At 35.4% G+C, this 13,609-nt stretch overlaps 3 protein-coding genes across 6 annotated transcripts; 2 read left to right on the forward strand and 1 right to left on the reverse strand.

Annotated features, from left to right (window-relative positions):
- The first annotated feature begins 653 nt into the window (after nucleotides 1–653).
- On the forward strand, nucleotides 654–4,062 carry LOC101215446 (GDSL esterase/lipase APG). The gene is made up of 5 exons (XM_004141620.3): nucleotides 654–1,032; nucleotides 1,435–1,565; nucleotides 1,678–1,911; nucleotides 3,220–3,478; nucleotides 3,583–4,062. Exons 1-5 carry the CDS (start codon nucleotides 750–752, stop codon nucleotides 3,774–3,776), a joined length of 1,101 nt encoding a protein of 366 aa, XP_004141668.1. The 5' UTR covers nucleotides 654–749; the 3' UTR covers nucleotides 3,777–4,062.
- A 164-nt stretch (nucleotides 4,063–4,226) lies between these two features.
- LOC101205025 (protein CHUP1, chloroplastic) lies at nucleotides 4,227–7,836 on the reverse strand. Of its 3 annotated transcripts, none has more exons than XM_031889087.1 (5): nucleotides 7,403–7,836; nucleotides 6,888–7,121; nucleotides 6,605–6,708; nucleotides 5,486–6,265; nucleotides 4,227–5,386 (listed from the first exon to the last, which is right to left on the reverse strand). In XM_031889087.1, exons 2-5 carry the CDS (start codon nucleotides 7,030–7,032, stop codon nucleotides 4,505–4,507), a joined length of 1,911 nt encoding a protein of 636 aa, XP_031744947.1. In that variant the 5' UTR covers nucleotides 7,033–7,121; nucleotides 7,403–7,836; the 3' UTR covers nucleotides 4,227–4,504. The 3 variants fall into 3 exon arrangements, with proteins under 3 accessions (XP_031744947.1, XP_004141788.1, XP_031744948.1); XM_004141740.3 differs by having other exon boundaries at nucleotides 6,605–6,705; nucleotides 7,403–7,834; XM_031889088.1 differs by lacking the exon at nucleotides 7,403–7,836 and adding an exon at nucleotides 7,269–7,392.
- Nucleotides 7,837–9,012: 1,176 nt separating this feature from the next.
- Nucleotides 9,013–13,477, forward strand: LOC101204777 (DNA-directed RNA polymerase III subunit RPC7-like). Of its 2 annotated transcripts, none has more exons than XM_004141739.3 (10): nucleotides 9,013–9,322; nucleotides 9,828–9,952; nucleotides 10,097–10,184; nucleotides 11,825–11,945; nucleotides 12,049–12,174; nucleotides 12,273–12,326; nucleotides 12,440–12,486; nucleotides 12,653–12,763; nucleotides 12,932–12,986; nucleotides 13,158–13,477. In XM_004141739.3, the coding sequence occupies exons 3-10, from the start codon at nucleotides 10,101–10,103 to the stop codon at nucleotides 13,172–13,174; spliced, it is 615 nt and encodes a 204-aa protein (XP_004141787.2). In that variant the 5' UTR covers nucleotides 9,013–9,322; nucleotides 9,828–9,952; nucleotides 10,097–10,100; the 3' UTR covers nucleotides 13,175–13,477. The 2 variants fall into 2 exon arrangements, with proteins under 2 accessions (XP_004141787.2, XP_031744270.1); XM_031888410.1 differs by lacking the exon at nucleotides 9,013–9,322 and adding an exon at nucleotides 9,327–9,424.
- The last annotated feature ends 132 nt before the right edge of the window (nucleotides 13,478–13,609 follow it).

Here is a 13,609-nt window from a genome sequence, read left to right on the forward strand (position 1 = left end):
TTAATTGCTAAAATTGGGATCTTTGTTTTGATTTGGTTTAATTTGTTTGTTAGTTGATTGTTGTTTGTTTGGACATTTATGAGGTGGGCTTACCACTTTTAATGGATGCATTTTTTCTTCCTTCTTCCAAATCACCATTATCTACCATTTAGGTTTATTTATTCATGGTTCATTTGTTCACAAACACAAATCATATCTTACATTAGTTCTTTTAATTATATTGAACTTTTACAAACCGTTCTTGACTATATGAGTATGTTTTAATATAATATTATATCATTCAACGCTCTTTTGAAAAGAAAACAAAGAGGGTGTTTGAGACGATATGTGATTTGTAATAGTCTTAATATTTGAAACTTAGTAGGAGAGAGGTGTGAAGAGGAGGAGCAAAGAGAGTGAAAACAAGTATTATCATAGTATCAAATAGCTCACTCTACTTCACTCTAATCCTAAGGACAAATAGCCTTTAAGGAGTTGTTTAAATTATAGTTTTATATCGCTGTTTCTCTTAAGAGTTACGAAAAATTAGTATCGACTTTAAACGAAAAACACCCTTTTAAATAAAAATTGAAATGATGTAAAAGAGGTTTCAAAATTTTAAAGTTGTTTTTACTAAAAAGAGTAGCTTTGAACCATGAAAACTAATGTAAGTGTTGGATGTCTTTTATATATATACATAGGTGAGAATGGACGTTAGAAGTGCTTTAAGCTCATACAAATTAAACAACGTCTTTCTTTCATAACAAGAGATGGCTGCTGCTGTCTTTGTGTGCTTCTTCGTTTTCACGTTAATAATAATATGTTTAGCCACCCCGGCGGTGTCGTGGAAGAAAGCCGGTGCTGATGACACCGCCGCTGCTGCCACCATTTTTCCAGCTATCTTCACGTTTGGTGACTCCGCTTTGGACATGGGAAACAACAACAATCGTTTCACCATGTTCAAGGCAAACTACCTTCCTTATGGTCAAGATTTCACCAACCATAAACCCACTGGCAGATTCTGTAATGGAAAACTTGTCTCTGATATAACTGGTAATTCATTCATTTAAAAAATTATTACTCCTTCAACTTCTCAAAGTAGTAATTGAAGGGTACAAGAGCTCAAAAATGTGTTCTTCTATCTCACTTTTCTTTTCTATGATTAAGTGTAGATATATATTTTAGCAAAATTTGGTACTATAGGTATAAAAAGTTAATTGTTACCTCTAATCAAGCTATATAATTATATTATTGGAGATCATGATGTCGCCATAATAATAATTAAGAAGACGAGTTGTATGCACATTATGGTGACTTAAACTAGTAAGTTTTAGAATGTAGCAAAAAAGTTGGAAAAGATCGGTATATGTAAATGTCAATTTGACACCGTTGTTTAGATAATTATGTATGGATAAAATTGTGATTCAACAATGGTTTGATTTCAAATTTTGACAGCGGAAACCCTTGGTTTCCAGACCTACCCACCGCCGTATCTCAGCCCAGAGGCGTCCGGGCGGAATCTTCTAATCGGAGCCGGGTTTGCTTCCGCCGCCGCCGGTTACGATGAGCAAGCTTCCATTTCAAATGTATATATCTACTACATGATGATCTTCTAATTGTGATCAACTTATTTACTTTAAATAACTGATAGAGATGAGATTATTTATTAGTTTTTTGTTTTGTGTGTGCTGTGTGCAGCGTGCGATTACATTGAGTCAGCAACTGGGTAATTACAAAGAGTATCAAAGCAAAGTGGCGATGGTGGTCGGCGATGAGGAAGCGGGCGCCATTGTTGCCAATGGACTGCATATACTTAGCTGTGGCACAGGCGACTATCTTCGGAACTATTACATAAATCCGGGGGTTCGTAGACGGTTCACGCCGTATGAGTACTCCTCTTTCCTTGTTGCTTCCTTCTCCAAATTCATCAAGGTACCCTTCTTTATTTACTTACTCCATAGTTAATAGTAGTAGTAGTGCATGCTTCTACTATTACCTTTGTATCCATTATCCTATCATATGCTTAATACAATCAAAATAATAACAACAACAATGTGAGTTATATTTTCAAAATTTGTACACTTTTGAGACGATGAGTGTGACTTATGATAGTCTAAACATGTCAGTGTTGCTTCCTTTTGTAGTTATTGATATAAATATTAGAATAAGTATTACGATAGTATGGTGGTAGTTAAAAAATGTGAAAATTACAAATTGAAAAAGTAAATGAACAAAAAAAGAATATTAATAGGCATTTAATTATTTGTCAAATGAGAGAAGATGAAGAATGAATAGGTAGGGCTGGGGAGCTTTGGCGGCAGAAAAAGGACGTCCCTGTCCGGCTGTCCGGCCCCTCCCCCATTAGACATTGCTATTCATTATCTCTCGTTCTCTTTCTATGGAGAATCAAAGTACAGGCTCATCCCAATATCTCACTCTACCAATACACTACTCTCCAAATTTTTACAACCTAACCTCTTTAATATTTTTACCTTCTTAATTCTTTTCTGACACATCTATTTTTACAACCTCTTCTTCCCTTAAATGTTCTTACATCACCTTTCAATTCTTCCTTTACCTCTTGCCTATTACATCACTTTTCCTACTACTTCAACAGAAAAAACGTTGTCAAATGGTTGAAATCTTTAACACAGCTTCATCTATAAAGAGAAATTAGCAATAATGATATGTATTGATTTCATGGGACCATGTGTCCGTCAATAATAAATTAAAGGGGAAGGTTTGGGGAATATTAAATTTGTGTAGGACCACGTGTCTTTAATCTTAAGGGATGATTTTGTTTCAAATTTTATGGTAAAGGTATTCTTTCAAATCTGTTTAAATCTCTATGTTTGTGCTTACCCTAAAAGGAAATTTTTTTTGTCATATCACTATTTTCAGGCAGGAAGAATATTTGTCTAACCTATTTTATTGATTTTGAATGTAATCTTATTAGAACATTTAAGCCACAAAATACACCACATCAAATGTCCTCAATCTCTAAGTTGTTTTCTTTCGTATACCTTTCTAACTTAAAAGATGTCTTAATAATTTCAAAATATTCATTTTGATCTATATATTCTAAGTGTTGTTCACTTCGATCGTTTATCATAAGAGAAGTGATCATTAAAATAAGAAAATTTAAATTTATATATAAAAAAAAGGAGGAAAAGAAAAGAAGAAAGACCATCGTTATGTTCACAATAACATTAGATGGAGGATTTTGTGGCTTTGATGAAGGACTTGCATGGGCTAGGAGCAAGGAAAATTGGGGTCACTTCCTTGCCTCCATTAGGCTGTTTTCCTGCTGCACTCACTCAGTTTGGCTACCAACAAGAAAAGGGCTGTGTTAGAACAATCAACAATGAGGTCCTAGTCTTCAACAGGAAGCTAAACTCTACTGCTGCAACTCTTCAAAAGCAGCTATCCGGTCTCAAACTCGTTGTCTTCGACGTTTTCAAACCTTTATACGATGCTATCATGTCTCCATCCACTCATGGTACTTCACAAACATAAAAACTTCATCAATAATAGAATTGTTTTCAAACACTCAGGTGCTAATCAATACAGTTATTCTCTCTGTTTTTTGTGTTTTCTTTCAAGGGTTCGATGAAGTGAGAAAAGGGTGTTGTAGCACTGGGGCTGTGGAGACGGTATCAGTCTTGTGCAATCCAAAGTTCCATGAAACATGTTCTAATGCAACCAAATATATGTTCTGGGACAGTATTCATCTATCAGAGGCTGCCAATCAGATGCTTGCTGATACCATGATTGTTCAGGGCTATGCTCTCGTTTGATCATCACAATATGAGTTGTTTTAGTTTTACTCTTTTTCCATATATTTCTTGATTCTCTAGCAAATGCTTGTTTTAGTTACTGTTGTTTAGAAATTTGTAAGACCTTCAATTACTCGAAATTATGTAAGGAGGGTGTAAAGAAGGGCACCTGTTCTGTTCTCTTGAATTATTGCATTATCATGTTCTTTCTATTTCGTTATCTTTTCATTGCTATATCATTGTATTAGTTGATATTTTACTGTTTGGACTCTTTTGGAACTTGATGTTGCAAAAAAACATTTTTTCTTGGACTTTCTCCACACTCCATTGTATTAGCTAATCTGCAAGTGATACCTTACCAAATTTAAGGACATCTGATAAAGACATACATGATAAGCACTTGATTGTATTTAGTACGAAAAAGTTCCATAAACTTGACACAAAAAAGAGGGCCGGTTAAGGATACATATATACTCTTTTCGTTTTCTATCTTGCTTTTGCAATGTTCAAGAACATGTAATCCAGAATAGACACATTTCCTGTCACAGTGGCAAGAGAAAACTTGATAAAATTAGTTTTTTTAGAATTGAGCTCGTACAAGTAACATTACAACAGTAAGTCATTTTATGTTACAAAGTTTCCGTATCAGTGGAATTAGTTTCTAACTATCTTTTGTGAACAGTATAGTCAATTATACACATGAACAAGCGGTGATGAAGCAATTGAACGCCAGACGAGCTTTTTTGTGTTCAAAACGAACCAATGGATGCAGTCTTTCTATGTGATCGGTTCTTAGCTCCTCGGGTGTCTTTCAAAACTTCAGCATATTTCATCAACTCAGACTTCTCGGTGGATTCTGTATCCTGATTTTGAGATCTATATGACGAGTCGCTCAATTGGTCGCTCCCTACAACAAATCTCTTGTTAACGCAGCCAACATCACTATTCCTTCTAATGGAGTCTTCAATTTTTACATCGTCTTCCTTTTGGCTTTGCAATCTGTGAAAATCCATTGAATGGCCTGATGAGTTCAGCAATGGAGTTGCATATCCAATAGCCTGACCCTCGGCTCGAGTAGCATTGGTCCCAGTAGAATTACTCGTGCTGTAACAAGGAGAATCACTATCTTCTACAGATGCTGCAGATTTTTCTGCTAACAAAGTCATATTTTGTTGACTACCTTTTCCCTTCAAGAGTTTTCTGAGTTTACTAATAAATTTGATTTTGTTTGAACCTGTCTTGGCTGTGGATGGAAAATCAGTAGTGGAATCATCTGGATCTCCAGGATCAGTATGAGAGGAAGCTTGTGAGGATGACCATTGATCAGAATCGAAATCCGTAACGTTCATGCTCTTCCCTTCATTTCCTTCTGTGTTTGCATAATCGAGGATGAGCTTCTTTGCTTTCTCCTCGGATTTGGGACTTAGTGTTTTGCTTAGGTCTCTTGCTGCTGTTTTTCCTGCTGGAGGCTGAAAATTCCGCAGCTCGTATCTTAAGCAAGCATTAATCCAACGGAGATAGACTAGCTCTTCAACATCTGCCAACCGGTGTGCTTGGAGCTGCTCGATTTCCTTAGTTAATGCCTCGTTTTCTCGTGTCAAACGCTCTGTTTCTTCTTTCAGTGATTCTTTCTGTACAAATTAGATGAATATTGAATCAAATGTTTCATCACCTTAAAGTTATAAAAAGCTAAAATAGCTACAGTAAGGAAGAGGGGAAAAAAAACGTACTTCTTGGTCTTCCAAAAGAGAATTTGCAAGAAATTGAGTAGCATCTAATCTCCGACCCAGATCAGAATTTTCTATTTCTAATCTCAAATTCGACTTTCTCAACTCCTCTATCTCTTTCTCTAAATCTTCAATCTTTTGCAGCTTGATTTGGGCATCTTTATTGCTTTGATTTGTCTTATGTTCTTGATCTTGCAGCTTAAGAACTCTTTTCTGAAGATTTAAGATCTGTCCCCTGTTCTGTTCTGCTTCATATCTAAGTTTTTTCTTGAGGAACTTAATTTTTGCTCTTGCAGCCTCGAGGTCGGACACTGATTTAGCATGGTCGCAGACTTGCGACTCTAATCGTCGGTTATCTGCCTCAAGGGACTCAATCTTGAAGGTGAAAAGCTTGGCTTCCATGTTGTTAATCTTCAACCTATTTTGAAGTTCCATTACTGCAGTTTCTTGCTCTTTGAGGCCATAATACTCAAGTAATTGAACCTCAAGGTTCCTCTCTCTCTCTCGCAGCATTTTCACCTTGCTTTTGAGATATCTGATTTCTTGTTCATATTCATCATTCTCAACGGTCTTATAAGCTTTTGGAGTTTCCAGCCCGTACCTTGGAGCTTCAACATTTTTCTTGGAAGAAAACTCGGCATTTGCAGCAGATAAATCAAATTCTTTAAGAAGTTCCTGAAACTCTGGGGGAAGCAAGCCATCTTTATCTACACCATGTTTATTGCTAGGACAGAGACCAAGATTTGAATCATCAAAATTGACTTTTGGAATACACGTTTCTTCCTGAGAAAGAAATCAAACAACAAAGATACGAACTTAAAGATTATAACACATAACGTGAAGATTATGTCTTAATCAAAGACCAACATGCTCAAAACAAATCACTGCCAGTGACAGAGACTGAGGAAGAACAATCAACAAACTTGATGGTTTTTTCATTAATAAGATACTTTCATCATAAGGTATAGCATTTTGCATCAATCCCAACAGTTCAACAAATGGGTTCATTATACAAATGTTGCACAACCAACTTCAGAAGAAGCCTGCCTGGTATCCAACCTTTTTGGGCATTCTAAGTTACTCATACTTCCGAAATGTAAAAACCATCATTAGAAAACTTACATAGGCATCAACTGCAAAAAGAACAACATTAGAGGGCGTTCCTTGCTTGTCAAGTCTAGGTCCTCTTCCTCTTCCCAAGTTAACTTTATTGCCCTGATCATCTGCTAAAAGCAAGTGAAGTACATGATTTAAAATTTGCCGACTAAACATAATCCAATATATCTCAATCATTTAAAACCAAAGGTTAGAGTTTCGAACTCGCACAACACGATAAACACCAAATACATGACTCGACAATTAACACTAAGAAATTGAGGAAGCATAGGAGATTGAATATAAGAACCTGAAGAACTATATGAAGGAGGAGGCAGAGGAGGTCTTTTATTTTTTAGTCTGAATCGGGAATAGAGGAAACCAGCAAAGGAGATAGCCAGAACAACCCCAAATTTGAATAATATAGGTCTCCTCAAATTCCCCTTGTCTTCCATTATTGGATATCAATAACCTTTAATCTAACCAAGTTAATGAACTAAAGGATCAGAAAATATTATAGGTCGTCATCTTCATCGTCTTCCATCTGCATGAACCAAATAGAATCAATGACCCATTAAACATAAAAGCACATAAAGAAGCTTTTTTTCAAATAAAACCCACAAAAACTATCGAAACCCATTCAATAAGAAAAGGCAATCAAACGATCAACTGCTGCAGAAAGAAAGAATACTTGGAAAAATCAGCCAAAACCCATTTCAGATTCGTAAGAGAGGAGGAAAAAAAAAATCAACCAAACCCCATTACAGATTCGGAAAAGAAGAGGAAACCCAAATGAGTAGTTGAGGAGAAGGGTGGAGAAGTTACTTTGATTTTATAACAGAAGAGCATTTGGGAACGCATGAAATCAACGGGAGAGTAACGCTTTGACGTTGGCCGGATGACTGCGAATGTTGTTTGTATTGGATACTTTTCCGTCCGTGTCATAGGCTGCTTAAACACAAGTGCAAGCTGTAGAAAATTCCAATCCAAAAACCCTTCTGTCCTTCTTTGTTTCTGCTATGGGAAACAATGGGCACGCTCGTGTGGATGCTGACGTGCAAGAGCGGGTCTACCCAGAAGGATTTGGGTTGATGGAACAGGGAAAGAAAGTATGTTTAATGAATTTCAAATTTGGAACAGTTAAATGAGACAGGGATAATTAATTGGTGGATTAGAGCGATGATTAGGAGGAAGAAGAAGATGGGTTTTTTTGTTATGGAATGGAAATGGTTTAATTTTGGATAGTTTCCTTTTTGGATTTTGAGGATTTACGTGAAGAAGAGCTGTTTAATCGCTAATCTCGTTTTATCTGTCGTTTTTAGTTTATCTTCAAATTGGAAATGTGCAAAGTAGGATTTCTTTACAAACTTTTCTTCTTCTTCTTCTTCTCCCCTTTTGCCATTGATTCCCTTCCTATTTTCTAACTTTTTGACTTTTATGGATTATGGATTTGGATGGAAGAATAAGATAAAAGCAAGTATTTGTTTGGTAAACCGTTTGATTTAATGAAAATAGCATTGTGATTTCTATTTCATATAAACTCCAACCTTTGATTCCAATTTTAGAAAATGTTTGAATATGATTCATATATATACTAATATTTAGCTTACAATAAGTTAAGGTAGTTTTGTTAGGAACATAATTTATATTTTAAAAAATTAGTTAAAATACAAATTTAGACCCTACAAACGAGACTATTTTTTATTATTTAATTTGCAAAAATAGAACTTGAGTTATGTGTCAAACACATTCACGGAAATTTTGAATTGTCTATGGTACATTAACTAAAAGTGATAATTTAAACCGTATAGTTGTTAAGTAGAGGTTAATCATTAAATATGTTTGTTTATGTTGAAACTTGGTAGATTTTATGCTTTTTAACTAGAAGTTTAAGTTGGTTCTCTTAATCTCAACCAATTAATCACTATACTACAACCATTCTTATTTTCTATCTTGTTTTTTCTTTTAAAATGTTAAAAGTATAATAAAACGTTTTTAAGTTATAAAGATAGTTTTTAAATTGAGTATTTATTAATAGTTTGAATACATATAGTGTCTTGAAATCGTTACGAATAAAAACTTTAATGAACTATAAAGACTTAGATAGATTTTATAACTTTCCAAATTTAGGAGGGGAGGATTAAATGGACTCGAAAGCAAGGTTACAAAATGCTTTAAACAATTAAATGTTACAATTAACAGTTTACCATCGTAAAAATTTTAAAGTTGAGTTAGGATAAAGACGTTGAAGAATCCGTATTGGTTTAGGATGACAATTTTCACTCTAATAACTATAAGATATAAGAGAAGGAATGATGAGGTTGTTGGAGTATTTCTTTTAAAAGCTTAGGTATTATGAATGGATGTATTTTGGAAAATTTAAAGGTTTGGTAGACAATGTGAGTAATTTGTATAATTTAGCATTAAAAAAGAGGGAAGTTATACGTTCAATATTTTCTTTTTTCCCTTTCTGCCGCTAAACTCTCTTCCATCCTCCTCTTCTTCTTCTTCTTCTTCGCGGGACTTTCGCCATCTTCCCTCTCCCTTTCACTCTGCTGTCCACCGCCTCGCCGATCGTCGCCCCAAGCTTCCGCCTCTTGCCTCCTTCTCGCCGCCGCCGTCGGTAACGTCAAGGCATCTCTCTCTTTCTTACACCTCTCTGTTGGAAATTTCCATGGTGATTAGAAGGAACGTGATTCAACAGCGAACCAACCATCTTCCAGCTTTTGTTTGCTGATATTGCAGGTAACACACTTACAAGAGGCTTTAAACTGATTTGTTCAATTGGCCCAATAATGAAGTTGATGTTCTTGTGATGGGAAATTGTTTGCTCTAAACTCATCCAAGGTTTAACTATCTCTCCTCTGTTTTTCTTTTGTTCTGGAATAGTTTATTTACTGAATTCCTATTTTTGGGTAAGACTAAGAGCAAGTAAATCCCGTCGAATAGCCTTTTGTTGCGTAAATGGAATTTTCTTTTAAATAGTTGTAGTGTTACTGTGATTTAAACTGAAAATCGAACCGGTAGAACTTGAATCAACCGCCGTTTGGTCCAGCACCATTTCTCTCTCACCTTCATTGGGCTTCTTCCGCATTTGGGTTTTCAACTTGGTAAAGAAACTACCAAACCTAATCGAACTTAGTTAAGCTTGAATTCAGGGCGTGATATTAGGAGAAATAGTATTGTCGTTGGTTTTGGATAGGGTATTCTTCGTTATGTTTTTTAAAATTCTCTAACTTATCTTTTACAGGGATAAAAGGTGTTGCCGTCTCCATCTTTGTTCTTCTCAGGATACCGTGCCATTGAGTTGTGCCAGGAATCAGTTTTTTACATCCATAATTTGAGCAAGTCATCGAAAAGGTTTGGGAATTTCAGGTAATAAATCATATGGCCTTTTCCATTAAATGATGAAAGCAACGTGGACTATAATACAGATTTAAAGTCTGCATGAGATTAGACCTCCTATTTTGTATTTATGCCTAGAGGCTAGAGTAGTTTACTTATTTGTTCTACAATCAGGGGGATGGCATTTAGAGGGCGAGGACGAGGTGGTGGTGGTGGGAGCTTTCAATACGCCAAGCAAGAACCTTTCGAGCTTTTCCCAGAGGTGGGTAGTTCTAACTTCTGTAAGCTAGAAAAGTCCTTCTAACTTCCACTTAGTTTGCAGTGGTGAACTGATAGGATATGCTAACAAACTTCATTGATGCCCGATTGAGTTCAAATTAGCACATCTTTGTTAATATTATTATTGCTTGTATTATTTCACCTATGTTTGCTTTGAGTGAATGTGGGACTTACAAAATTACATTTGAGTTGAGTTTAGATAGTTGAAAAGATGAATTAAAGCTGTTGGTTATTGATGAAATCTGTAGTACTAGTACATTATTTGTATGATTGTAGGGATCCCTTTCTTCTCTCTTGGAACCTTTTTATCTTTCTTGGTTAACTATGACCTTAAAAGTACGATGGCCTATTGCTCCTTGTAATATATTTCCCGACCAAACAAACAGATATTGTTTAACATTTTGAACCTATGACCTTAAAAGCATTTGTGTTGCCAACTTTTCCCTTAAAGGGTTTTGTTCTCACACGGTTAAGTAGGATGCTTTTAAAAAAATGAAAAACAACTACTTTGATTTATCTCATTTTTGTATAAGCATATATTGTCAGGTGTTTTCTTTCATGCACTTTGCTTTCAAATCATTAGTGTAACTTGTAAGTATTTTATATTTTTGGTTACTTATATTTTGATATCCATCACTCAAACTGTAGAGCAAATACTATCGCAGAGCTAATAGTTTCTTTCTTTCTTTTTCTTTTCTTTTTTTGTTTTTTTCTTTTAATAATAACAAATGGCTTTCATTTAGAAAGAACGAAAGAATACACGGGCGCATAAAAAGCAAGCCCAAAAAAAGAGGAACCCACCGGGAGAGGGAAACAATGGATGTGAAGGCCCTTCTTTCTATTATTGAGAATCACCCGTTTCATTTTAGGGGAGAGATGTGAGAGTTTGGAACCTTAGTCCTCTGGACGGGTTTTCCTGAAAGTCTTTTTTTCCAGTGTTTGATTAACCCTTCCTTCTTAGGTGAGTCAGTCTTCTCTTCATTGTGGAGGATTAAGGTCCCTAGAAAGGTTAGATTCTTTACTTGGAAGGTTCTCCACGGTTGTATTTGTACAATGGACAGGCTTACAAGGAAGATGTCGTCGTTGGCTGGGCATTTCTGCTGTATCCTTTGTTGGAAGGCAGAAGATGACCTTGACCATATTTTGTGGCATTGTGAGTTGGCGACTTTGTTTGGAATGCTTTCTTCCAGAATTTTGGCATGAGAAGTATTCGTCACAGAGTTGTTAGAGATATGATCGAAGAGTTCCTCCTCAATTTGCCATTTGGGGGAAAAAGGTCGTTTTCTTTGGATTGCTGGTATTTGTGCTGTTTTATGGATGTTGTGGAGTGAAAGGAATAATAAGATGTTTAGCAGGATTGAGAGGGTGAGTGGAAAATTGTGGCGTAAGTCCATCTTCATGTCTCTCTCATTGGGCTTCGATATCAAAGGATTTTTGTAATTATCCCATGAACTTGGTTTTGGTTAGTAGCAGAGCCAATAGTTTAGGCAGCCACATTTCTCTATCTGCTTCTCAATGGGAAATATTAGTTCGAAGATAATTTCATCAAATTGTAGTACATTCACCTGCAAGCTTACCAGTTTATTTTCTTTCCTAAGGAGATATTTTCTGGCACAATTGCAGAATGTAACGCTACCAAGCATCGGTGAAATGCCTGAAGAATTAGCCTTGGCTATGGGTCACATCAACTTTATGAAGTATTGGAAGGCCTCTCCTTTTTATCTAGAGGAAAATGTCATGAAAAGTTAGTGCCCTTGTAACTCTTCCCCCCCACACAACAAAATTAATGCTATTTTGTTGCAACAAAAAATTGGTAATCTTGTACACTACTTGGATTATTGTACCAGAGATGCAAAGAACTGAGATAGAGAAATTTTCCGATAGAACGAAGCTGAATAATACGTTGAAGCGTGATTCCCTCGCACAAATTATACAGCTCACGTCTAGGAACTTTCCTGAAGAATTGGTTGAAGGTATATGGGAGTTATACTAAGATCACGCGTCTGTTTTCTCCAATCTTTTCTTTTTGGGGCCACCTATGTATACAGATACTCTACTGTTAAATTTTCAGGTTTCAAAGGGAAGTTGCGGACCAAACGAAAAGTGCAATGGAACCCTGACTCAGGTTTGTTGGTTGGGACAATAAGAATTTCTCTCTCTATACCAACTCAATATGGATGCTATTTCTGTTAGTCACCTGTTGATGGATCCTTGTTGGTGGTATCTGTCTCATTACAGGGCTGAAAAAAATGGACCTCCTAGAGAAGCGTGAAGAATCTCTCAAGGTAAGACATTTTCTACCTCAATCATTCACTCCTTTTGTAATTGTAGTCCCCTTAAATATTTTCTTCTTTTAGTTGTCATTGCAGTTTATGATTAAAAATGTTCGTACATACACATTTGCTCTACAGGATCCCCTTTGCTGATTCTTTTCTTTCTTAACTTCATCAGGGACAGGATAAGGAGGATAAGGAGAAGAAAGAAGGAGAAGAAGGTGAAGACGAAGACGAAGAAGAAGAGGATGCACAGTCCGAGGAACTTACCGATGATGATTATTATCAGGTTTTGACTGGAACTGTTGGATTTCGTTATATGCTTTATATAATCGTGAATCTTCTTTCCTCATTCTCCACTCTCTCGATTATAACCAATATCCTAGCAACCTCGTTCTTAATATATCCTTGATAACAAGCCTATCAATTTTCTCCAACTAACATCAATGCATTGCAGAACGAATATTTTGACGATGATGAAGACGATTACAACATGGAAGAAGAAGGTGGAGGTATGGTTATTACTCTAACGGACGTTATTGTTAGATTTTGAGTTTAGAACATGATATGTTTATTATTATAATTCTGGAAGATTAAGCTAGAAGTTGTAAATGATTAAGCTAAACAAAATTTTCTCCCACTCAATACAAAGGCTGATGTTATATAGTTCAACATTGTTGCAGATGAACCTGAATATTAGTGACTATGGAAAGTGAGTGGTGCTATCTGAGGGTTGTTTCTCCAACTCAAATAATTTAATTGCTGCAGGCCATTCAATTGAATTGATTTTATTTTATTTGATTTTTTTACACTTCTTCTTTCTAAATAATTAAATTTAAGTTTAAATAATATTTTAGTTCTTCCTTTTTTAGTTTTTTCTTCTTTCTTGTTTATGTGGACGATTTGGCTAAAATGTTTTTTTTTTAATAAAAAAAACTATTTGATAGATGTAAAGTAGCAATCCATTCTGTTTATTTATATACGAAGGATCAAATTTCTGATGTCTTAATTTTTTTAATTTTTTTAAGTACGAATATATTTTTTTTTCTTTCTATTTTAGAGGATGTTTAGGATGATATTCGTTTAATAATTATTTTATTTTTTTCTTTGACAATTATTATAAAAAAAAATCTTG

The sequence above is a fragment of the Cucumis sativus genome, chromosome 7 (genome assembly GCF_000004075.3).
Source record: "Cucumis sativus cultivar 9930 chromosome 7, Cucumber_9930_V3, whole genome shotgun sequence".
Lineage (NCBI taxonomy): Eukaryota > Viridiplantae > Streptophyta > Magnoliopsida > Cucurbitales > Cucurbitaceae > Cucumis > Cucumis sativus.

Coding starts and splice junctions, on each gene's coding strand:
- LOC101215446 (XM_004141620.3), top strand. CDS start 750: ATGGCTGCTGCTGTCTTTGTGTGCTTCTTCGTTTTCACGTTAATAATA. Junction 1,566..1,677: donor AGCAAGCTTCCATTTCAAAT/GTATATATCTAC, acceptor TGCTGTGTGCAG/CGTGCGATTACATTGAGTCA. Junction 1,912..3,219: donor CCTTCTCCAAATTCATCAAG/GTACCCTTCTTT, acceptor GCTTTGATGAAG/GACTTGCATGGGCTAGGAGC.
- LOC101205025 (XM_031889087.1), bottom strand. CDS start 7,032: ATGGAAGACAAGGGGAATTTGAGGAGACCTATATTATTCAAATTTGGG. Junction 6,709..6,887: donor TCCTTCATATAGTTCTTCAG/GTTCTTATATTC, acceptor ACTTGCTTTTAG/CAGATGATCAGGGCAATAAA. Junction 5,387..5,485: donor CTCTTTTGGAAGACCAAGAA/GTACGTTTTTTT, acceptor TAATTTGTACAG/AAAGAATCACTGAAAGAAGA.
- LOC101204777 (XM_004141739.3), top strand. CDS start 10,101: ATGGCATTTAGAGGGCGAGGACGAGGTGGTGGTGGTGGGAGCTTTCAA. Junction 11,946..12,048: donor AGAGGAAAATGTCATGAAAA/GTTAGTGCCCTT, acceptor TTATTGTACCAG/AGATGCAAAGAACTGAGATA. Junction 12,764..12,931: donor CCGATGATGATTATTATCAG/GTTTTGACTGGA, acceptor AATGCATTGCAG/AACGAATATTTTGACGATGA.